At 47.8% G+C, this 23,675-nt stretch overlaps 1 protein-coding gene across 1 annotated transcript; it reads left to right on the forward strand.

The window, feature by feature from the left end:
- Positions 1-10,788: 10,788 nt before the first annotated feature.
- Positions 10,789-23,431, forward strand: LOC142767174 (uncharacterized). Its single transcript, XM_075868392.1, has 10 exons — positions 10,789-10,922; positions 11,995-12,018; positions 13,021-13,173; positions 13,255-13,402; positions 15,754-15,916; positions 17,060-17,184; positions 17,714-17,855; positions 19,147-19,317; positions 20,632-20,793; positions 23,237-23,431. Exons 1-10 carry the CDS (start codon positions 10,898-10,900, stop codon positions 23,429-23,431), a joined length of 1,308 nt encoding a protein of 435 aa, XP_075724507.1. The 5' UTR covers positions 10,789-10,897.
- The last annotated feature ends 244 nt before the right edge of the window (positions 23,432-23,675 follow it).

Here is a 23,675-nt window from a genome sequence, read left to right on the forward strand (position 1 = left end):
TGTATACCGAGAGCTAGGAGCCGCTCGGTCGGTGTGCTGGTGGGTAGACCAAGTGCTGCCTTAAAAGCGCTTCTAATGAGCACATCCACCTGGCTCTCCTCACTTCTGTCGAGTGAGTGGTACGGTAGGCCATACGTCACTCTGCTCAAAACTAAGGCCTGGACAAGCCGGAGAGTATCCTTTTCTTTCATGCCTTTTTTATGATAAGTGATGCGACGGATCATTCTAGCTATCTGTTTAACCGTAGTCTTTAAGGTGGTTATCGTGTGACTGGCTTTGCCATTGCTTTGGACCCAGAAGCCAAGTATACGGGCCTGAGTAACCTCGGCTATGGCATGGCCGTCTACCTGTAAGTTTATGGCACCGTTACTTTTGTAATACTTACTGTGTATTCTTATGAGTTCAGATTTTTCAGGCGCACAGCTCAGCCCACTATTTCTTGCGAACTCTGCCACAGCTGTCGCAGCAGCCTGGAGGGTCTGCTCTTTCAGCGCCAGTGAACCCTTCGTAGCCCAGAGTGTGATGTCGTCCGCATACAATGTATATCCAAGGTGCGGGATTGCTTCGAGCTCGTGAGCAAGTCTGCGCATAGCTATGTTAAAGAGCAAGGGGGAGATGACTGCCCCTTGCGGTGTGCCTTTATTTGGCATCGAGAACGGCACCGACCTCGTGTCGCCTATCCCAATAGTTGCCGTCCGCCCAGAGAGGAAGGATTTAATGTAGTTAAATGTACGCTTTCCGCAGCCGATTGTGTTGAGTTCAGAGAGAATGGCCTCGTGCGAAACATTATCAAAGGCCCCTTTGAGGTCGAGGGCCAAGACCAAATGTTCGCCTCCCCTGGGTACGCAACTCATGACCTCTTCTTTTAAAAGGAGGAAGGCATCCTGGGTTGAGAGTCCGGAGCGAAAACCAATCATGGTAGCGGGAAACAGATTTTCTTTTTCAATGTAATTTTGAAGCCGTGTCTGTACTACTCGCTCGTAGAGCTTGCCCATGCACGAAGTAAGCGAAATGGGCCGCAGGGCTCCGAGCGATGGTGCTTTACCGGGCTTTGGTATAGTTATTATTTTGGCTTCCTTCCACTCCGGAGGAACGTGACCTTGGGACCAGCAGTGGTCGTTAAGAAATTGCGTTATCTGCTCAAGAACCTCAGTGCTGAGGTTTCTTATCATAGCGTTTGTTATACCATCCGACCCCGGCGCAGAGTTCCGATTGGCTGCCTGGGCTGCCGCGAAAACCTCTTCTTTCGTGATTGCGGCGTCTAATGTGGCATTCTCGCTGCCGATGTACTCTAATGTACATGGCGGAACCACATCAGTACCGATATAACGGTCTTTAAGCGCCTGGATCAACTCTCCGTCGGTGCCGGGGTAGCTGTGTACTATTCTTTGAAGAATGCGGTTCATGGAGGACTTAGATTTGTCCGGCTCCAGCATGGACCTCAGTATCGCCCACGTCTGGCTAGTCCCTAGTGTACCGCGGAGAGAACCGCAAAACTGCACCCAACCATCGGTGGCAAGTTTCGTTGCGTATTCATTCGCTTCCTCCGACAGAGCAGCGATTCGCCTGTAGAGGCAGCGGTTGAGGCGTTGTTTTTTCCATCTCTTGATCAGGCGTCGCCTACTATCCCACATGTGCAATAGGTGCCGGTCTATCGCAGGCGCCTCAACTGTGCGCGCTATTTTCTTAGAGGTGGCATCATGCGTTTCTCGAATGAAAGCAACCCACCCACTGACATCACAGGGCGTTTGCTCCGGCAGAGGGCGCTTTCGAAAGGTCACCCAGTCTGTCATCACAACGTCACCAGCGACACGACGAACTTTTGGTGATGCTATAGAGGTGCTAAGAATATAATGGTCACTACCAAGGTTTTCATCGAGGTTTGACCACGTGGCATTTTTAATGTTGAAGGTGAAGGTCAAATCAGGGTACGTGTCCCTGCTAATGCTATTACCAAGCCTGGTGGGTGCTGTTGGCAGAGTGATAAGGGTAAAACCTAATTTAGACGTGGTGTTCTCTAATAACACTCCCTTGGGTGAATCCCGGACGTAGCCCCAAGCGGTGCTCGGAGCATTAAAGTCGCCCACCACCACTAATTGATCTCTGGTGCCAACGGCTCGAACTGCCTCGTTTAGGAGTGGGCCGAAGTCGTCATTCCGGTTTTTGGGAGGACTGTATATGTTTAAAATTTTCGTTCGTACTTTTCCTCGTTTTTGTGGGAAGACATCGATAATTTGGTGATTAATGTCAGTCTGATCGTAATGGTCTAGCGCAACTGTCATGAAGTTACTCACCAGCGCTGCAACGCGGGGGTATTTTGGATCGTATAATGTGTAATATCCCTGCAATTTGACGGGACGGTTCCCAACTTCTTGCAGGCATATTACATCAGGTGGGATTAGTGCCGAATGGATGTAATTCTGCAATGCCGCCGCTCGTTTGTGGAACGTGCGACAATTCCACTGCCAGATTTCTAGGTGGTCGGAGTTTTGCGTGGAATTAGTTCGCGCCATGGTGACTACTGCCTTTATTGGGGGGTGTCTGCTTTCTCCGTGATTCGACGGTCCTTCGGTAGTGGACTGCTCGCGGAGGTAACACTGACCCGCTTGTTGATGGCACGCTGAATGCCTACAACTGAGTCATTAACGTATCGTCTTTGTTGTTCCGTTTCTGCTGCAAACTCTTTCCTGTACTCCGAAAACATTTGATGCATTTGCTGCATCATCTGCTCTCGGAGTTCAGACGCTGCTCGTTGCTGTTGTGATTGGAGTTCTCGCATTAAGTTTCGCAAGCTCTGCAACTGTTCCCCCATCTGTAACTGGCTAACGTGGGCCTCCTCGCTAAACCTCTGAGGTATGTCTACTTTCGCCGTTCCTCCCTCCAAAGAGTGGGCTACGGTTGCCCTGGAGATAGCATGAGTGGCGTTGTTGTTCGCCTCTAAGGCGTTAAGCCTGGCTTCAAGTTTGGTTTCTAAAGATGATATGATTTTGTGGAACTCCCGGCGTTCCTCCTTAATCTGGCATCGAAGTTTCTCGTTTTCTAAAGCAAGCTGCTTATTCTCGGCAACCATTTTCTGATATTCGGGATTCTCAATTAAGGGAGCAGATGGAGACACAATCCTCGTCCAGCTCACCGTGTTTGCTGGCTGGCAGGCGGCTGCCTCCGTCCCCTCTTTGGGCGGCGTCAAGATTTGTACCAGCGCTTTCTTCTTCTGCTGCTGATGCTGCTGCTGTTGCTGCTGCTGCTGTTGCTGTTGCTGTTGCTGCTGTTGCTGCTGCTGCTGCTGTTGTTGTTGCTGCTGCTAGTGAACTAGTATATACCATGAACTCGAGGTGGTTAAAGGTGGGAAGTGGACCCGAAGCGCAAGCCGTAAGAAAGTGTGCGTGTGCCACCTCTCGTTTAGTCCTTGGAATGTCCGCTGGATGGCGGTGCTTATATGATGAAAAGATGCGAGATGGTGGTACTTGGAGTGTTGAATAGATGGACGAACGGACACATAGAGAGATGCATGGATGGACGCATGAACGGACGCAGGGGCGGCTGCATGGACGAACGCAGGGACGGACGCACGAACAGACGCACGCACGGACGGGCTGATGGACGCATGGACGGTCACACTGACGGACGCATGGACGGTCACACTGACGGACGCATGGACGGACGGAAGCAAGAACGAATGGACGGACGAATTCTTCGCCCCACTCTCCATCATTCACTCCGTGCATATGCTGCCACTTTTTTCGTGTTCGCGTTTCATTTGACTCCGATAGTACGTAAATGGCTCCTCATGAAATCGCCCCCTATCGGACAGAAAAAAAGAAGAAGAAAGCGATGGCAAAGCATGGCGAGTGCTTTGATATCACGTGATAATTCGTCCCTTCTGCATGATTGTTCGTAACTCGCTGTTCCAATGTTCTCTTCTTGAAGTCACTGCAGTAATCGCATCGCTATTGTTTTTTTGTTTTTTTTTGTTTTTGCAGAAGAATCGAGCGCAACATACAAGACAAGCGGCACCAGTAAGTGTCGAACTTGTTTTTTTTTTATATGCGATACCATTCTTTGGCTTTTTCGATAGCTTTCTTGGGTTGCTCCGTGTGTGTTTCTGTCACCTGCTAACGCAAGACCCGGCAGCGTACAGAAGGCAGCACGCTTGCCTTGAGCTCCACAGCGTCGCTCTCGAAATTCTGCGGCTGACCTTCACGCAGCTCCAGTTCAGATTTGAGCTTGCTCCCAATCTCTCGCCTGCCTGGAATGAAAATGAGACGGTCGTCGCAGGAAGCCGCGTGTGCTCAGACGTGGCCTATCGCAAACCTCGTGTCATCATGCTTGGGATGTAAAAACATCGCAAAGATAGAGACAGAGACTGAGAAAAAACATGGTTGATTTTTTTTTCTTTTTATGAATCGGTATAACACGGAAGTGAAACTTGTCCCTGCAAAGGTAGTTGAGCAATCCTTGCGCATTACTTCACCACAAGGGCGAAATAATTAATGCTGCAATAACGATTACAATGTCACGCGAGGAACGGCAAGCAGCTGGAAACTTGCAGCGCGCACTTCAAGCAGGAACCATGCACGAAACGACCGTACACATGACGAGCGTTGAGAAACAGCTGTCGCAATTCTTACTTCGTGCGTGAGCAGCACGCTCTTTTGGTAAACGCGGCCGCGGCAGTGAGCGAATTGACCTTCAGGCTCTCTTTAAGTGCTGTAGCTTCAAAGCAAACTTGCGGTGGAAGCACAAGCGGTACGAAGTTGCACCCTTAAGTCCACGTAGTAGGTGCATAGCAAGTTCGAAAAGATTTCATACACTAAGTGTTTGAAGCAAGCACTAGCAGCAGAATATCGCTATGGCATTCAACTCTTAAAGGCGAACCTTAAGGGTCTCTCCTTTTTTTTTCATTTGTTAAAATGAGCCCAAGAGACATTAAAACCAAGGAAAACATAGGCGAGATTAATTGTTCTCTCTTGGCTGCAGCGCAGCAGTTGTGACAAATTGAAATAATTTAGTGAGGGAACGCAACTCCTTCCATCAGCAACATTCGAATTGTGCTCCCGATTTCTTGTCAAGTGAGCTTCGACAGAAGGCTACACCTAATGATCCCTTGAAATTCATCTGGTTCTTTCCTACAAGAAAAAAAAATGAGCCAGTCGAACAGGTTCCTCTTTACAAGGTATATAGAAAGAAAATAAGGATAAGTTTAAGGGCTTGTTTTCTTTGTTAAACAGAATAGTAAGAAAGTAATTTTAAGGAAAGTATTTGGTTTTGTTGTTACAAGTAATTGTAATGTAATTGTAAAGAAACAAAAGTGGACGAAAAGATAACTTGCCGTGGGCAGGGACCGAAACTGCTACTTTCGAATAGCACTTTCCAATAGCGCGTCCAATACTCTACCAGCTGAGCTACCACGGCAGCAATCTCCCCCCCCCCCTCCCCCGTCCTCAATTACTTCTCATAGTTCCCTATTGTTTCCTTGGTATATTTGTATGTCAGTTTTCATTAAACGGCACGCACTATTTCAAGATTTACACCTCATCAAAGCGATCGCAGTGTGAGCCGTTCTTCAACAAACGCTATTCTTTCTATTTGCGGAAATGTTTTGTGCTTCAACAAGGTGACGACAACGTCGCCCTTACTTCTATATTCACGGCGTCTAAAAACAAAAAAAAACAAACAGAGCACTTTCCACTGGATCGTGCAAAGCTATGACGGAGCAGAGCTCGTTCACAATCGGCTATAGTCTTGGCTTCGCTAGGCACACGTGAATTCAGTCGCCGATACACGAGTGTTCAAGTAATGCATACTGTAAAACAACAGTATCGGCAAGGTACCGATCGGGTTCGATGGGGAATCACTTGACAACCATTGCACCAAGTGGCTTATTTTAATTAATTGTGCAAATAAACTTAATTGCCTTAGTTTGCGGAATCGAGGCCTACCTTGATTATATTGAATGTCAACTCATTCGAGATGTAATTAGCAAGTAACCCTAATTGCTAAGCCATAGTCTTCAAAAGACTTAACACGGCAGTCTGGCCAAGATCAACATGTCTAGGCACATGTCTTGATTATTTAGTCTTATTGAGGCTCTAACTGACCTTATTTCAACATATTCCTTTAGGTTTTACAACTCATCAAGTAGTCTTGATGAGGCTTGGCTATGCTTAACTTGGCTTCAAATTGAAGCCCCTGCATGATAACAGTTTATTGTCAACATCACAATCCGGACAAACAGCGGTCATAACAGATGTGCTGTAAAACGTTTCTTCAACTTGTGCTTCAACTCACAGCGAAATCACCAAGCACTAGGGCGACTACCACTGGCCCTGGTACCAGCCATCATGGACCGACGAAGGGTCCTTCTCCCGTAAGTCCTGGTAGTCCCGCTACAGGAAGACCTCGTAGTCCTGCCACAGGAAGGCCTCGTAGTCCAGCCACAGGAAGGCCTGCTAGCCCAGCTACTGGGAGGCCTCGTAGTCCAGCTACAGGACGGCCTCGTAGTCCAGCTACAGGAAGGCCTCGTAGTCCCGCCACAGGAAGGCCTCATAGTCCCGCCACAGGAAGGCCTCGTAGTCCCGCCACAGGAAGACCTCCTCGTAGTCCCACTACAGAAAGGCCTCGTAGTCCCGCTACTGTCAGCCCTGGCAGTCCCACTACCGGAAGTCCTGGCCATCCCACCCACGTAGAAGCGCTTTATTCTTCCATTTCTTTAACGAGCAGAGCCGGCACAGAATTACCAGAAGCGTTTCGGAATATTCCGATGAGGCGCAGTGTCCGCGCATGTGCATGTAACTTCTTTTCGCCTGTTCTTCGGACTCCTGGGCAACAGCAAAATGGGATGAAACAAGCATTAACTACAAAACTACTCGAAAAAGCGACAAGAAACAGAGAAGGCACACACACAAGCGCTGCGTTCTCTCTTTCTTTTCGCTATTTCACGCAGTTTTGTATGAATTACCAACTCGCCCAGCGTTCAGTACTCTTATATCAACTCCTTGCCTTTTTATAGTGAAAAACTTTCGTATAGATAGATAGATAGATAGATAGATAGATAGATAGATAGATAGATTGATTGATTGATTGATAGATAGATAGATAGATAGATAGATAGATAGATAGATAGATAGATAGATAGATAGATAGATAGATAGATAGATAGATAGATAGATAGATAGATAGATAGATAGATAGATAGATAGATAGATAGATAGATAGATAGATAGATAGATAGATAGATAGATAGATAGATAGATAGATAGATAGATAGATAGATAGATAGATAGATAGATAGATAGATAGATAGATAGATAGATAGATAGAGTGTCTCCGAGCACGACACGCTTAGATTGCGTGTGATGGAAAAATATAGCTTTGCAGCTAAGACACCGCGCATGCGTCCAAACAGCTTCGCGGGCTGCACATGCTCCCGTGGTTACGCTGTACTACGTCCAGTGGTTTTGTACTACGTCCAGTGGTTTCGCTGCAAGGACAACATGTACGGCCCGAATGTCTCGTGTATCTCCACAGGCAACACCTCGTATTTCCACGCCTGGACGAAGTCCCACTCCTCCCGCACCCCCTGGCAGTCGTCCAACGTCACATCCTGGCACTCCTAGCACAACGCCAAGTCTAGGGCCCCAAACTCCGAGTGGCCGCCCTAGACCGCCAGGCAGTCGTTCAACGTCACATCTTGGCACTCCTAGCACAACGCCAAGTCTAGGGCCCCGAACTCCAAGTGGCCGCCCTAGACCGCCAGGCAGTCGTTCAACGTCACATCCTGGCACTCCTAGAACAACGCCAAGTCTAGGGCCCCGAACTCCGAGTGGCCGCCCTAGACCGCCAGGCAGTCGTTCAACGTCACATCCTGGCACTCCTAGAACAACGCCAAGTCTAGGGCCCCGAACTCCCAGTGGCCGCCCTAGACCGCCAGGCAGTCGTTCAACGTCACATCCTGGCACTCCTAGAACAACGCCAAGTCTAGGGCCCCGAACTCCGAGTGGCCGCCCCATACCCCCAGGAAGTCGTCCAACGTCACATCCTGGCACTCTTAGCACAACGCCAAGTCTAGGGCCCCGAACTCCGAGTGGCCGCCCTAGACCGCCAGGCAGTCGTTCAACGTCACATCCTGGCACTCCTAGAACAACGCCAAGTCTAGGGCCCCGAACTCCGAGTGGCCGCCCCATACCCCCAGGCAGTCGTCCAACGACACATCCTGGAACTCCTAGCACAACGCGAAGTCTGGGGCCCCGAACTCCAAGCGGCCGCCCAGGACCCACAGCGACCACATTATACCCAAGCCCCACGCAGCCAACACCACCGATACCAGTGTAAGCCTTGTGGGTGACCCCCTGTAAAGTGTTTGGTGCCTCGTGTCACACACGTTTTTCGTGGGTAGGCTGCAGTTAGAAATAACAACCATTGAGCGGCAGGTGGCATAATGCTCGTACAAGTTTACCATCATCATCATCATTATGGTCATTGCGGTAGCGCCAGCAGTGCCTCCCGGCGGCGAAGCTATAAATGCCTGCATAGGCATTAGGGTCCCTCTTTGGCGTTTGGCGGCTGGCGTGAAAAGATGTCTCAATTGGTGGGTCCACGGGGAGGGCGCCGCAGGTCCTCTCTCTTGGATCCCTCGTGGTGAGCCCACCATCGGTGACGCCGCATTCGCGGTACCTTGCTATTATGTTGTTTGGGTGGGTGTGTCATTGGAATACTGTATAAGATTGTTTCCAGAGTGTCATCAGCGACGTGTGTTTTTGTCTGGTCATATCGTCGTTTGTAAAATCAAATGAATAAGTGTAGCTTGGCAGGGTGTTGAAAAGGACTCGTTAGTGGTGATACATTGCGAAAAGTTGCGGCGTCCGAAAAAAGATGAGGACTAATACACGTGACACACGGAAAAAAAGTAAAGCACTTTGAAGCAAACCCACTGTTGTCGCCAAAAGGGACCATTAAGCGAAAGGAGTTTCGCCGATGACACACGGCACCAGCCACAGTAATTGCCGCTGCCAACGCGGTGCTAGTGACGTCATGCGGGCGTTTAAGAGTACGCCTTTCCGAGCCGAAAAGTAGACGCTGGATTTGCCGAAAAGAATCTTTGCTGGAACGGAGTTACTTCTTTGTTGTGTGTCACTGCGCCCGAACGCCTTTCGGGAAGATGTCCCCATGTCTAAAGGACTTTACGGCGCCCGTGTGTCACGAATACAACAAAGACGACGGGATGACGTGCATTGTCTGATCGTCTTTTTTAGTCCCTCTCTTTTTCGTGCGCCACTAGCTTTCATCGATAAATGTACATAGAGCATTTTGGTTTGCCGGGCCGCGTCTACCGTGCTCGTGCATTGTGAGAGTGGTGTTATCATCTTCCCACAGCCTGCTTGCGAGGACTTTTATACTCATTTAAAGCGAACCTTGTTATGAGGTGCATATTTCGGTGGCGTCGTCGTCCAACTCGGTAACTCACAAGGTCTCTCATGCGATAACCTAAGACGACTCGTAGGCGAAAACCATCTTCTTTTTCTCCTCAATCGATGTATTGATCCTCCAGCGCCGACCTCCAAAGCGTTTCGCGCCGAACGTACTTTTGTGTGGCCTCCGTGATCGGCGCTCTCTCACCAAGCAATGACGTCATTTGGTGACGCCACAAATATTGGTGATATGTGACGTCATGAGAGCATCTTCGCGTGAAGAAGGGTTTCGAGCATCACCCGTGTTGACGTTGAAGGTTAATTCTCGCGTTTTGTGATGCATTTGGGACTTTAATATGGTTCCTCGAAGGTGCGCCGGTCGCGTGCGCATTTTCCCGTATGCCATGCTTTCCTGGTGATAGGCTCGTCGGTGATGAGCCGTTTTCAAATATGGTAGTCTGATCTATAATCTAGGTGACTTTTCGATTCGCGTAGCCGCATTCAATTGTTGCGTTGATACGAACACGGGAACTAACGTTCCGGCGCTGGCACCTGGATACGCGTGTTATTAGGCGTAATGCTTCCAGCGTAGCCGCATGCAGTTGGCATCGTGTCTGCGCAGAGAAAAAAAAAGAAAGAAAAAAGAAAGAAAGAAAGGTAGAAAGAAAGAAATAAAGAAAGAAAGAAAGAAAGAAAGAAAGAAAGAAAGAAAGAAAGAAAGAAAGAAAGAAAGAAAGAAAGAAAGAAAGAAAGAAACCAAAAGAGCCCTTCCAGATACGGGAAGATCTCATAGGTTTTTTTGTTGACTTTGGGCCCAGTTAAGTAAAGCCAGACTTAGCCGAAGTGTGTTGTTTGTCTGAGCCGGACGTGCGTAACCTTTGTGATTGCCTGCGCTCAAGCGAATGCTGTGAGCGAGCCTGTGTTCTATTCATTTCGCGAGCCCAGTGACGGTCCTGGAACACCAACGCCAACGACTATGAAGACGCGTTCACACATGCGAATAGAACTGGTCGCACGACCATGTAAGTCGCAAATGACCGCAATGGTCGTAAAGCGACTAGTTCAGTCGCTTTAGATCAGTCACTCGCCCCTTGATTTCTCACTCGCGTGACCGCATTCTCGAACTTCTGAACCAATCGCATGTGCGCTAAGATGACGTAAGCTTAACTTACGGGGCGAAGACAATGTGAGTCTTTAGCGACCGGGCGGGAATTCTTTCTGGCGATGATTATATGTCGGACGCAGGTAGGCGAACATCCGCTGCTTTTTGAGCGTCTGTCGCAAATGACCGCGCGACCTGTGGAAGTGGCCAGTGTGAACGAGCCACAGGTGCCAGTACCATGAGACCATCTACTCCGTCTCTTGCTATTCCCAGGTCGACTCCTCGTTCCACACTAAGCACCTCGACTGCTACGGCTCCTGGGACTTCTCCGGTTTCGACACCGACTTTAAGTACGACGACTACATCACCGTCCACTCCATCTGTGCCGATGTCAACGCCGTACCAGCCCTACAGTAAGTGTGACAGCAAACAGCACCTTCTCCTCTGTTATCCGTGCTTGTGATTTGTATTGACAGGATCGTGCTTTGATAGAAAAGTCATGCTAATTTACCATTTAGCTGCGTGTAAACCTCGGAGTTGATGTTGCCCCGCAAGTATCGTATGCATTTGTGTAAAATGCCAGCTTTTCTTGCTCTACAGAGCTCAAATATGGGTGAAAGATTAATCTCGGCAGGTATCGCGAGGACTTTTTAAACTTACCTTTACCGTTAAAACATTGTCACGTGCTCATGTTTTCTTGTTCTTTGTTTGTTTGTTTTAATGTGGTCAGGTTTCAGCCGTAACAGCTGCACACTCCGTTGCTGAGCGCACGCCGCGCCGTATGTCTGGGAAGCTTCGCGATTGTCACGAATTGCTCTGTCAAGATTACGAGCAGGACGCGACTAGTCAAGTGAAGTCTGTAGCTTACGCGAGCACCGGAGATAATTCGGGCAGGTTTCATCACTGATGTAGTACGGGAAAGACAGCTCCTTCCCCCAATACTCAAATTTTCAACGATCAACGATGGTGCTTGCCCCGAGCAGGAATTTACAAGAAGTGTCGCTTCATTCATTGTGCACGAGTTCACCCGATAAAATTGTTCAGAATTATGGGCTGATCTTAGGTGTCTTCACAGTCACAACCACGTGACAATATCGGGAGCTCCGTGGTCTCGCGTTCACTCATTGGCACAATACGTACGGCACTAAACAACAGTCCTCAGCATTCGCACGCAACGGGCAGTTTTTTTTTTTTCTTTTCCCAGCAGCAATCGTTATCTGGCTGGGCGATATTGGGCCTCAAATTCTTCGCAATAATCACATTGTACTAAGCGGTGGACTGCCATTGTTACAAGGGTGGAGATGCGACCCTGAAGTCAAGTGATGAAAATGGGAAGTGATGTGAAAGCAGGCCCGATATTTGAAGTGGCGTAAAGGGAGTGTCTAAAGTGCAACGTAGCTAAAGAGGTACTACATAACGCTGACGCACTTATTTCGCATTTTCCGTTAAATCGCCGCTCATACTTTCTTTCACTTTGTTTTTCAGCGTCTCGACCGGGGAAACCAGTTCGTAAGTACACGCTCATGAAATTCCCCGCAGAATTCCTAGAAGCTGGCTTCACTGTGGTATAGGGACGCGTGCAAAACTATATGGTGGCGCGGCCCTAGCGGCATGCTATGGAATTCGCTGTCAAGCAAATTGTGGCGGAGCGCAAGCGGAAACATCGCTCGCACACCAAACAAGGCGCTCCAAGTATGGCTAGTATAAAATACTCCACTCGCGAACTTAACGTTCCACTCCATATAAGGCTGAAAATAGAATAGTCGAGGGAAACGAAAACATCTCGGCATCCATTTATGAAAGATGTTGCGTTTCGATGCAAACTGACGTTCAGTAAATATACGTTGTTGACCTATGAATCGCCGATGAAGATTGAAGTCTCTTTCCGATTCTCATGAAGCTGGCAACGGGTACACGTTGCCTCAAGGACTTCATCTAAATAAAGCGCGATGTGTTGTAATCAAATGAAGATTGCTGCTATTGCTAACACATATTTATAAAACCCGGCATTCTGTTTTTAAATACTGTAATGGTGACGTTTTGAGGCCCTGGATACACGCATGCCTGGGACGTACGTAGAACTCACTTTAAAAAGCTTTTGAAGAACGTTAGGTCTTGCTGCTAAACTAAGTTCAAAGTGAGTCCGGATCGGAATGTCCCTTTAAATCCTCGTAATCGCTTGGGAGGGCACGATTTGGCCATCACGCTGTCGACCATTAGCCATACCAGACTGTCCTCGAAAGCCCTAGCAATGCCATCCATCTGAAAAGCCCTGCCGTATCTATGGTCTTCGAGGGCTCTCTTGGCACAGTTCGAAGTGAGGAATCTAACGTTCACTGCTCGTATGTCCAAGTTCTCGCACGATCGCGTTTGATCACGTTGCGTCCGAGATCGCGTACCCACCATTCTCGGAGGCAATAAATAGCGCACAACGGATCGATGCACTGTCCCATGAAATGCCGCGTGGAACTGGCCTCGGTTCTCCACAACTGCATCCGGTGCTTCTCGCAGGCAACTTCACGCTGATCTGCGTATTCGAGTACATCACGCGTGACATCTGGAACAAGACGGATCAGTGCACCGACTACGTCTACATCCGGGCATTCTACTACGCCATCAACGTCAACCACGAGCCTCTCGTTTTCACCAGGAAAACGTTGACACGTGAGCAGAAATATCCTCACGTATAATTACCACAGTGCACATTGTATCGTGTCTTTATAAGCGTCTGTCTGCATCTTTCAGGGAGGACTCACACTTTGTACTACGACGACCCGACGTACTGGTACAATCTCAGCATGGCGGACAATGTGGTCAACTTCGTGCAGCGCCTCCGTTACGCGCACGCCGACTGGTACCTCGGCATGTGGGGCGCCACCTTCATACGACTGCTGTGAGTTTTTCGCGAATGGCAATGGAGAAGCGTTTCACGGCACAGATGTTACGCTCGAGGTCTTGCGCGTGCCGGAGCGTAAAAAATTATCATTATGAGCTGGCCCGCACTTTCTTCATTCCATCATTCATCTTTGTCCTCTTCAGCTACCGGGAACACTGCCTCCACCCCGCCGCGGTAGTATAGTAGCTAAGGTACGCTCTGCGTACCCGCAGGTCGCGGGATCGAATCCCGGCTGTGGTGGCTGCATTTCCGATGGAGGCGGAAATGTTGTAGGACCGTGTGCTCAGATTTGGGTGCACGCTGAAGAAAACTAGGTGGTCAAAATTTCCGGAGCCCTCCACTATGGCGTGTCTCATAATCATATGGTACCAACACTGCCTGCAGAACAGCTGCGCAAATTTGTCTGGTGTGGAATTTGGTAACTATATATCATGCGAGAGGGAGCGAGTACATAGTGAGAGAAATGAATAGAAAGAAATAGAGAGATTATCGGCTGAAAATTGTTTTTTGGCGAGGCGAAACTCGAACCACGGTAACCATAACCCGGAGACGAGCGTCGTAAGTACTACATAAAAATAACGATATAGAGAAAAAGGAAAATGGGTAGAAGGGAATAGACAGGTAGAAATAAGTAACACTAGACATAGAAGACAAATAGACCGAGGCAAAAAGAAAAAGAGCAAGCATAGCCTTGTTTAGTGCAGCAAATGCCCAATGTATTATAGCCTGTATAGCATAGCTTTGTAAAGTATAGCATAGCCTTGTACAGAATAGTAGTGTGTCAAAGGAGATAGCTGAGAAGGTAAAAGTCTAGCCTAGGTAGGACGAGCTAGGTGCCACCCAGCTCTAACTATGGCAAGCTGAGCTATTTTTTATAGGCGAGTTGATGAGATTACCTGTTTGATGAAACGTCAGTTCTCTTTCACATGGTGCTTCGGAACTGTCGATGGCGGTGTAGATGTCACTGCAGTAACAAAAGAAAACTGAGCGCAAACAAAAGTGGTCCCAGAACGCCGAACGGGTGCGTACTTGTATGAGCCGGCCTTTTACGCCGGGATCCACCAATACTCCAGTGACGTGCTTTCGTCACGGAAATCACGTCCATAAATGGACATGGCCAGAAAACAAAAAAAGAATTGCAGCATATCCACCGAGCGAATGATTGTAAGCAGAGCGAAGCGTCCATCAGTTCGTCCGTGCTTTCACCCGCCTGTCTGTCCGTCCGTCCGTTCATCTAGCGAACACTCCAAGTACCACCATCTCGCATCTTCTCATCATATGTTCATCATGTACTAGTACCGCCATCTAGCGGACATTCTAAAGACTAAACGAGAGCTGGGTACTACTACATACTACAAACACGGGACGCACAGCCCACGGCGTACGGAACTTCGTCCCTAAAGAAAGTTCTGTCACTAGAAGTCGAACCCACGACCTATCGGTCCGTAACAACACAGGCCGGACACGCTACACAAACTGCGTCACGGACACGTTTTTTTTTTGTTTTTGTTTCTTATCCTTGCGCCACGGAGGCATGCTCTGGAAACTTTACCTCGATAATTGATGGTTCCTCGATCGTAAATTTTGTAGGCGATCAGTCGTTTTCAAATGCGGCAGTCTGATCTGTTATCAAACTCACTTCCCGTTTCGCGTTGCGGTGTTCCATTGTTGCCTGGGTATGAGCGCATGAGAAGTCTTTGCTGCCTGCAGCAACTGAGGTGTCGCATTGCTAAGCACGTGCATCGCGGTCCTCTTCGCGACACGGAGTGAGGAAGCAGTGCGGAAGGGGAGCATTCTGCAATGCGAAAGAAAGAAAGTAAAAAGGAAAGAAAAAAAAGCCCGCAAACTCTGGTAATCGCTTCCAAATATTCTTCCCAATAGGACGAGGGCTCCTGATCCCTCTTTTAAAGACGATAGTCTTTCTTGGGGACCTTCGATAGAAAAATTTGGTCTGTCTGTCTGTCTGTCTGTCTGTCTGTCTGTCTGTCTGTCTGTCTGTCTGTCTGTCTGTCTGTCTGTCTGTCTGTCTGTCTGTCTGTGTCTGTCTGTCTGTCTGTCTGTCTGTCTGTCTGTCTGTCTGTCTGTCTGTCTGTCTGTCTGTACATTTGTCTGTTTGTCCGCCATAACGATGCCTCAAACGGCCAACCCCATCCGCAGCGCCCACCAATATTGCCCAAGGTTTAGCGTTCATAGCTGTGCGATTGTCAATTAAAAAGCAATAATTGCTCATATCCGATGCACCACAACAACGCTTCGATGTTTTGTATGTCTGCCTTTATACTAGAAGAAGCACACACAAGTAACTCTAAGGAATGTATTTTTGTTTTCCTTTTGTCGTTCCTTCGTAGGGTAAGTCTGTGGGAGACGCACATAGTCCACGATTCGCTGTACGAACTGACTCACCGGCAGATGTTCGGCCCGATCAACTCGTCCCGCTTCAGTGGATTTGCAGTAATCAACACCATCATCAAGGACATGAGAGGAGCGTACAAGGTCGAGGAACAGTACAACGTAAGTATGCAGTCTGTGGGCAACTTCGTATAATCAAAGAAACGATAAGTATATATATAGTACGCTTAAGGCATGTCACCAGCTTTTTTTCTAAATCTCTTTGCATTCCCACCCACTTGTAATCTTTGTAGGTGTATTGGTTGATTCCAAAAAAAAAAAACATGTCATTTTATCAGGACTTTAGCCAATTGTTCCTTTTTCGCCTCGTACCAAAAAGTTATGATCATCTTAGACGGACGTGTGTGCCACAGAAATGGGGTAAACACCATTGCACACAACTTCCACTAATAAAGAAGACCGCAGTGGTTGGACCAACAAATTGCTACGAAGCGGTTGTGGCAAACCGAAGACTCCGAGTATAAATAAAGAATACTTTTGGGAACGGATGGGTAAGGCAACAGTGGCTGCAAGACCCCGGAGCGATGAAAGGTTTTGGATAGAATGCCTTAGGAGTTTTATACGGTCATTATTAAACATAATAAATGCGCGAAATTAAAAGTTGCCATTTTAGTAGGTTGTATTTAGGACGGACATCAAAACTTGTTCATCATTCTGAATCATCATGGTGAATCGTGCGGATTAATCTGTTCGAAATTAATGAGCCTTTGCGCTATGAAAAACAACTAAATGTCTGATTTTGTAGCAAAACAGGACCTAAAATTTTGAAACATGTAATCCGTTTGAAAGCAGTTTCTCTCTCCTTCCTTCTCTCTCTTCTTCACACACACACACGCGCGCACGCACACAAGCGACATGTAATACGCATGACTTATGTTCGCCCACTGTCTGTGCTGTTTTCACGAGCGTAAACAATAGCCGGGATCGCCGCTAGTGACGCGTTTAGTATATTCCTTAGAACTATAACCTGAGCGTTGGATGCGTTATAGAATTCGCGAGCATTCCTCATGTTTTGGCATAATAATTGATTTCAATGCATTGATATTAAAAACAACTAAAACGTTATTGCATTAGCATTGTGAGGTGCACTGAGAGGATAGTTAGTGAGGGGATACTAACAGCACCGGCGAATGTCGCTTAACTGTTCTGTTTATTTTGACTTGCGATGGTTGGCCATCGAGCTCATTGCAGTTTCTACCTTGTCTCCAGGTTGCGACTGGTGTGTCTTTTGTTTCATCTTTCCAGGAGAGCATCTTCAAAGGTTCGAATAAGCCAATCATACGTTCAGGGTGGACCTATTTACACACTGCCGCCGTATGGCCGGGAGGGGACGCTGTGATCTCGGAGAGGCACATCAGGAACTTCCTCGGGTAATCTGTCCATGCCTCGTTATGCCTTGGACTCTCTTTATGCCTCTTCTAATAGCCACATAACATAACCATTAGTTGGTGCAGAAGTCTGAGGCGCAAAAAACATAACGTGAAGCAGGAAGAGCAGGAAAGAAGACAGAAGAGCGCCAACACGGTGGCGCTGTTCTGTCTTCTCTCCTGCTCTTCCTGCTTCGCGTTATGTTTTTTGCGCCTCAGTCTTCTGCACCAAGTATGCACCAACTAGCCCAAAATCAAGTCCTTTTGGATAACCATTAGGGTGCGAAGGCAAGCTACATCGAGTTGAGTAAATTTCTTCAGAAGGACACTAAAGTAGCTGCACATCAAAACAGTCTAAAGTAATAGATTATCCTTTGACAAACCTATCGAGTATGAAATGCTCTCACCTGAATCCACACCCATTGGTTGTGCATAATTTTTCGAACTGATGCAGAGTTAGAGGTATATCGTATAGCCTTCGTCAATGCATACGACTTTCCCACTCACGCGTTAATTCGGTCCCCACCTGCAGCGTTGCCGACATCGTGGGCCTCAGCACGAGCAACACGACCGACGAACCCAACACGGTGCAGTCTGTGGGAGCCAGCCCCCGGTTCCTGTGGGCGTCGCCACCCAACCCGATACGCGGAATATTGCCGGGCATTCGAGGCATGGTCAGTGTCTCTGTCCAGGTTTTTTGTGTGACTGTGGTCGTTTTGGGTCGGCTCGCCAACGACACCATGTGAAAGTTACGCCATTAGGGTACGAAGCCCAGCTACATCGAGTTGAGTGAATTTCTTCAGAAGGACACTGAAGTAGCGCACATCAAAACAGTCTGAAGTAATAGACTAACCTTTGACAAATCTATCGTGGTTAATATCGCTTTCAAAGGTTCTTTGTTGGAAGAGAAAATCATGATCAAGATTTATGCCACGTCATGACCACGCACCGCAATGGGATTTCGTGCATTTCAGTGTTTCTCTTCGCATTTCTGCCGCATATTTCTTCAGTAACATTTCCTTAAGCTTATCGCGTTAAGACCCTCGCTTGCTTATAAAGCAGTATATTTTTATGTACCGGTAAATGCTTCAGTGGGCAGAAGACGTCAGTGTCTATAGTGTCACGGTAAGTTGGTACAAATCCCTAAAGCTGCCGTCGCCAAAGGTACAGGTACCTAATGTTGCCGTCGCGGAATGTATTTTGTTTGGGTGCCTTTTTTGGTACCGCCCAGTGGCAATGTGGTGCTTTCCGTAATGTTAAGGACTTCACACCGGACATATTATTTTCAAGGTGTAATGTCGGCGCTCCCTTCATTTAGACCAGCGCGAGACTGCGAAACGACGAAGTCCTGCAAAGCTCTCGTATAAGGTCTAGATCCATCGAAAAATTCGCGTGTTCTTTTCCGAGCGATGACGTCGAATCCTCTGACGATATCATCGTGATGTGAAAGATTACAACTTGTGACGTCAAGAGATGGCGTCACAATATGACGTCATCATACGAGATCGTCGCTTGATCGAAGGTTGATTGATTTCGGAGCAGAGGATTGAGTGACGGCTTTCGCCTTTGTGTTGTAGTATAGGTGAATACACGGGGGATCGAGTAACCTTCTTTTGCAAAATGCCTTGAGCTGGGCATATCGACAGAGAACACCAAAGAAAGATGGAGTCTCGCAGTTCCGAAGAGTCGTTGAATGAGGAGTGTCCCGGGCTCTATCGTTTCGGTAGTTTAAGTTTGGTCAACAACTGCAACAATAGTTGCTGCCGAGACGAAGTAGGGCGCTTTCTTGTGGGAACGTTGGGTCCGGCAATGTTGTTTTGGACTTTTTTCTGAACTTGTAGTACGGACAGCCTGCATTCCTTGAACTGATGCTCTACGCTAATTAGGTGGGGGGTCCGTGTCAATCGCTAGCGGGATCTCGCTAAATCTGATTTTTTTTTCGCTGTACCTCGCCTGTTCTCACAGTTGGATATGTTGGGAGAATTCCCGCACTACAAGCGGCTCCTGAATCAAGACAGGATCTGCTTTTCGATCTCCACCTCGATAAACTATGCCAGGAACTTGAACCGCAATATCGACTTCAGGGTGGAGATGGAGGACAAGGACGACAGCGTCATACGGTACTCTCGTTACAGGGTGAGTTTGTCGATGACTTCAATAACGCGCGCCCATAATTTATGCACGCGGGCGCTACAGTTAAAACGTGCAGTCGACCACAAAAGTTTACGGACTACGTGGAAAGCTTACGCACCACCGTAGCGCCCGACCAGCGTCCCTCGCTTAATCTATGGTCCGTCTATTGTCTGGCAGAATACAATAATTTTCCCCTTCCCCTTTTTAACGCGACGTGCTTTTTTGGCATCTTCGTCTTGCTTCTGCCTTACTAATTCACATTGAGATGTGAATTAATAACGTCACGAAACATCGTATGCACGAACTGAACCGCTTTTTATGTGTACGCGCCTGTCGTAACACTGTTCGTTTGGTTGTTAAAGACGCCAATCACAAAGGTTAACAGTCCAACATGGCGGGACTGAAACCTCCCCGTAAAGACTGTGGCACCCGCGGCAGTACAGCGCGACACTTCACGCATCCTCAGGCGAACGCGGCCACATCAAATTTTTGGTGAAAACGACAACGGATGCGACGGTGTCGTTGAGCGTTCAATAAACGCTACGCTCTTTGGCTAACGCGGCAGAAAACTCGGCGGTAGCTTGGTATACAGACGACAGCAGTGAACGGTATGACGGTCGCTTCAGGGGTGATGTCGTGGAACCCCTATTGAAACGATCCGTATGCAATGTCCAATGATTCCGTATGTTTCCGTATGAATGCATATGTTTACTTTATATTTTCCATATATTCCATACATATTTCCGTACATTTTCCATACATTCCATACATATTCCCTACATTTTCCATATTTTCCATACATACGGAATTATTGGACATCGCATACGGATCGTTTCAATAGGAGAACGATACCTTACGCCTTGTGATAAGCTATTCTTATCGTCCAGCACTCGTGCTTGGATGATTGCGTTGATAGCGTGAACGGACCGTCGCCCTTACCCCTGGTGGCCAAGCGCGAAAATCAAGAAAGGCATTGGCGTTGGAAAAGCGGTCGTACCGTGATTGCTCCACTGTGCGAGCAGCAGAGAATTCTTGCAAAGCTGCGCTTCGAGGCGCTTTCTTGAGTTACGCTTGCACGGAGGCTATGGGCGCAAATGCGACTTGAAGCCGCCGCAGCCGATGCTTTTTCGACGGCTTCCATGCAGCTTAAGTGTATTGTCAGTGCCTTAAATTTCATGTACACGAGTTAGTACCCCTTTTTACTGGTGCCTACGTACTTGTATCCGCCATTGTTGCGTTTTCGTCTTAGCCTGACGTGTCGTGTGTCGTTTCTTTTATTCTGCACGTCGCGTGACGCCTGCTGTGCCGCATTAGCAGTTCACCTCCATCGACAACCGCACGAAGGAATACCCGCTGCAGTCGGACGCCTTCAAGTACGAATTCAACGACACCACTTACACGCACTTCTGGAGTCTGCGCATCGGGGGAAATCTGAAAGGGTTTTTCGCCTATGACGACGCCAATACGATCGCTTACAAGGTGAGCACTGCTTGAGCAATCGTCACTGCTACGCCGCACGTGTAGTATCATAAGCGTGCGCAAGGTTTCCCCTTCGGGTGGAGAAAGGGGGCGATGGTTTTTTGTAACGCCCCTCCTACCTATCATGTCAATGTGTGGAGCTGACTTTGCACCCCCTCGCGCCCCCTCCCTAAAATGTCAATGTAGGGGAGGGCTTGCTTTGCCCCGTCCCCCTCTAGCCCCCCTTTCCCCATGCACATGCTTACGATCATGTCACACTTGTACGAATGCTTGGCAAAGTACACTGAGGAAAAAAAAGAGTTCTTTGGGGCTTATAAGCACATGCTTACGGTTATGTTGCACTTGTACGAATGCTTGGCAAAGTACACTGAGGAAAAAAAGAGTCCTTTGGGTCTTATTTTCACGTATAGTATACCCGTCGGCGAAACAAAGTCGGGACGCGAGAGCGGCAACCATGATCAGACAAAACTGGATGGCTGCGTCGTTAGACGTCGAACGTCTTGTGTTCAGACGTTCCAGAGCGCCTTCACGTTGTTTCAGCTCGCTGCCAAGCCGCTTGCATCATTCTAGCTTTTTAAAGGTAGTGTTTGCTTGAAAAACACTTCTTCTTTTTTTATTTTTAAAATCCGTCATGCGTTTTATTCGACGGGGCCGTGGTTGGCGTCAAGCCAACGCTGCTCGCCTCTCCTGATTACAGACGACTTACGTTGTCTCAGTGACGAGGCAGTGGCACATGCAGCATTAGTTGACTTCGGAGCATTTTGAGATGAAAACATACCGCGCGGTACTGAAATACAAACTATAGGGCACCGAAATAGAACCGGTGTTGGGCCGAAAAACATTCTTCAAAATATTTTCATAAGATGAAAAAGTCCGGCTGCCACGTGTAATCTGTCCGGTGCAAAACCAGCGGCGTAGCCTTTATCGCTTGCTTGTCCCCATTTAACCGAGTGCGCGATTTATTGAATAAAGAAAGCTATCCGCATTAAGCTACAAGTAGTCGGTTATATGGTATTTGGACAACGCCTGCGAATGTAGACTAAATTTTGTTTTGTTTTTATTGTTGACATAAAAAATTAACGAAGGAGCTGTTGTCACTGTTACTTTGCGACGGCTGCCCCTTTACACTTGAAATTACAAATGAAGAATTAAACAAAATAGCATATATGCATATATACATCCCTGTATAGGTGAGTTCGAAAATTCTCATTTGGGCAGGACAAACGCTCACGTTTAACACGGTCCGCTCAGTAGTGGTTACGAATATTTGTGTCCTCGGAAAAAAACGTTGCAGCACCTTCATCGCTTTGTGATTTATTCTTGACTGGCATGCGCGTACTATTTGATCTGATGTAAACGTTCGCTGGGTATCCAGCGTATGGAGTTACTGTTAGAGCCGTCGTCGGTGTGTGTCGTGTTTCGGGCAGTCAAGCAACAAGTGATCTATTTAGTATCCGCTAGTTCTAGCCGAACGTTGCTCATTGTTAGCTGTCCACTGCTATGACCACAGTTTCGTGATCATAGCAGGGCACCTTAGAGCATACACGGAGCACTTGAAGAACATCTGGTGCTAGTGGTTATATTGGAGCTGCAACGCATGGCACTTTAGCCAGAAATGGCATGATCGATGGTTAATAGATCAGCTTAAGCTTCGTACTACTTACTGTTCCGTGTGGCCTGCAGTCGATGTGCCACAAGTTGGGAGATTATGAAGTTCAGCAAAAACATTCTCACTTCACCGCCTTGACCCTTTCAGGCTCGCCAATGCAAATCGGCTCATGAATTTTATGAGACATTTTCTTTATTCTGAAACAAAAAGCTGAAGCATAACAATAAACAAAGCCCTAAGTGCGTTATAAGTCCCAAGCGCGAAGACCAGGAATGTAATACCTGTCATTCCTATTGAGACTCAGCGATCGTAGCGCCTTGGTTCATCTAGAAAATGACGTAGGCAAACTTCATGGTTATGACAGCCACAACATGTTCGCCCCACTTCAGATCCAATAACTGAGTGGCCTAACTTTTTTAACAGCCGAGATTTTTAAGGTCCTATTCAATCCCGTAAAAACGTAACTACACTTCATAGTATACGCATGGCCCAAAGAAATTGGGCAACCTCGACTTCTCAGCCCCAGTTCACCAAAGACAAAGACGCAGTTAATTTCGGGAGCGGTCCGTCCGCAAGAGAGATGGGGTAAAATGCAGCTCTCCTCCACCGGTCTTGAATACTCATTTGTTTATCACCAGAAGCCTAGCGGGTATACGTATACGACAGAGCTCTGGCTTGCCCAGCCATTCACCTGCGGTCCGCCAGATGTCCTGACCAAAGTAAAGCAATGAAGTGGCAGTATGATGCCACCAGTTACGATGTTCGACCGGTATTCGCGACGTTAAGCCAAGGAAGCTACTTTATTATTATTATTAATATCTCGCATTCTCGCAGATAAATGCTCTGCTCGACGCCTACCCTGGCGACCGATGCGTCGTGTTTGATGACCTCGGTGACGACATGTGGGGGGGCAGCTTCAGGCACGACGGTCGCACCATCTCCTTCCAGAAGTACGAGATGCTGCACGCCATCTCCGGCGCCATGGTGCAACGATACGGCCCGGCCTTCCCGCCTAACTATTATTCATAGCTTTTCGTATTACTTTATTTCGTTCGTACTATTGACAACTGTTGTTAGCTTGCGATTTTAGTCATAACTGTTGTTTAGCTGATTTGTTATTTGTGCGTTCTGATGCGCGTTGCGGTGCCGCAGAGGCCGATCATGTTGCCGCGGATGTGGTGGACAGACCTGGACGGGTTGAGAATTCGGACATTTTCAGTGAACACTTTCATTTGCGCTGATTTCATTGCACTGATTGGTGATTCAATGTTAC

This window comes from Rhipicephalus microplus, chromosome 7 (assembly GCF_043290135.1).
Source record: "Rhipicephalus microplus isolate Deutch F79 chromosome 7, USDA_Rmic, whole genome shotgun sequence".
In the NCBI taxonomy this organism is placed as follows: Eukaryota; Metazoa; Arthropoda; class Arachnida; order Ixodida; family Ixodidae; genus Rhipicephalus; species Rhipicephalus microplus.

Bases quoted from the DNA above. Each gene is read 5' to 3' on its own strand.
- LOC142767174 (XM_075868392.1), top strand. From the start codon at position 10,898: ATGTCAACGCCGTACCAGCCCTACA. The intron at 19,318-20,631 runs GTGAGTTTGTCG...CCGCATTAGCAG, and splicing joins TACGGTACTCTCGTTACAGG to TTCACCTCCATCGACAACCG. The intron at 20,794-23,236 runs GTGAGCACTGCT...GCATTCTCGCAG, and splicing joins CCAATACGATCGCTTACAAG to ATAAATGCTCTGCTCGACGC.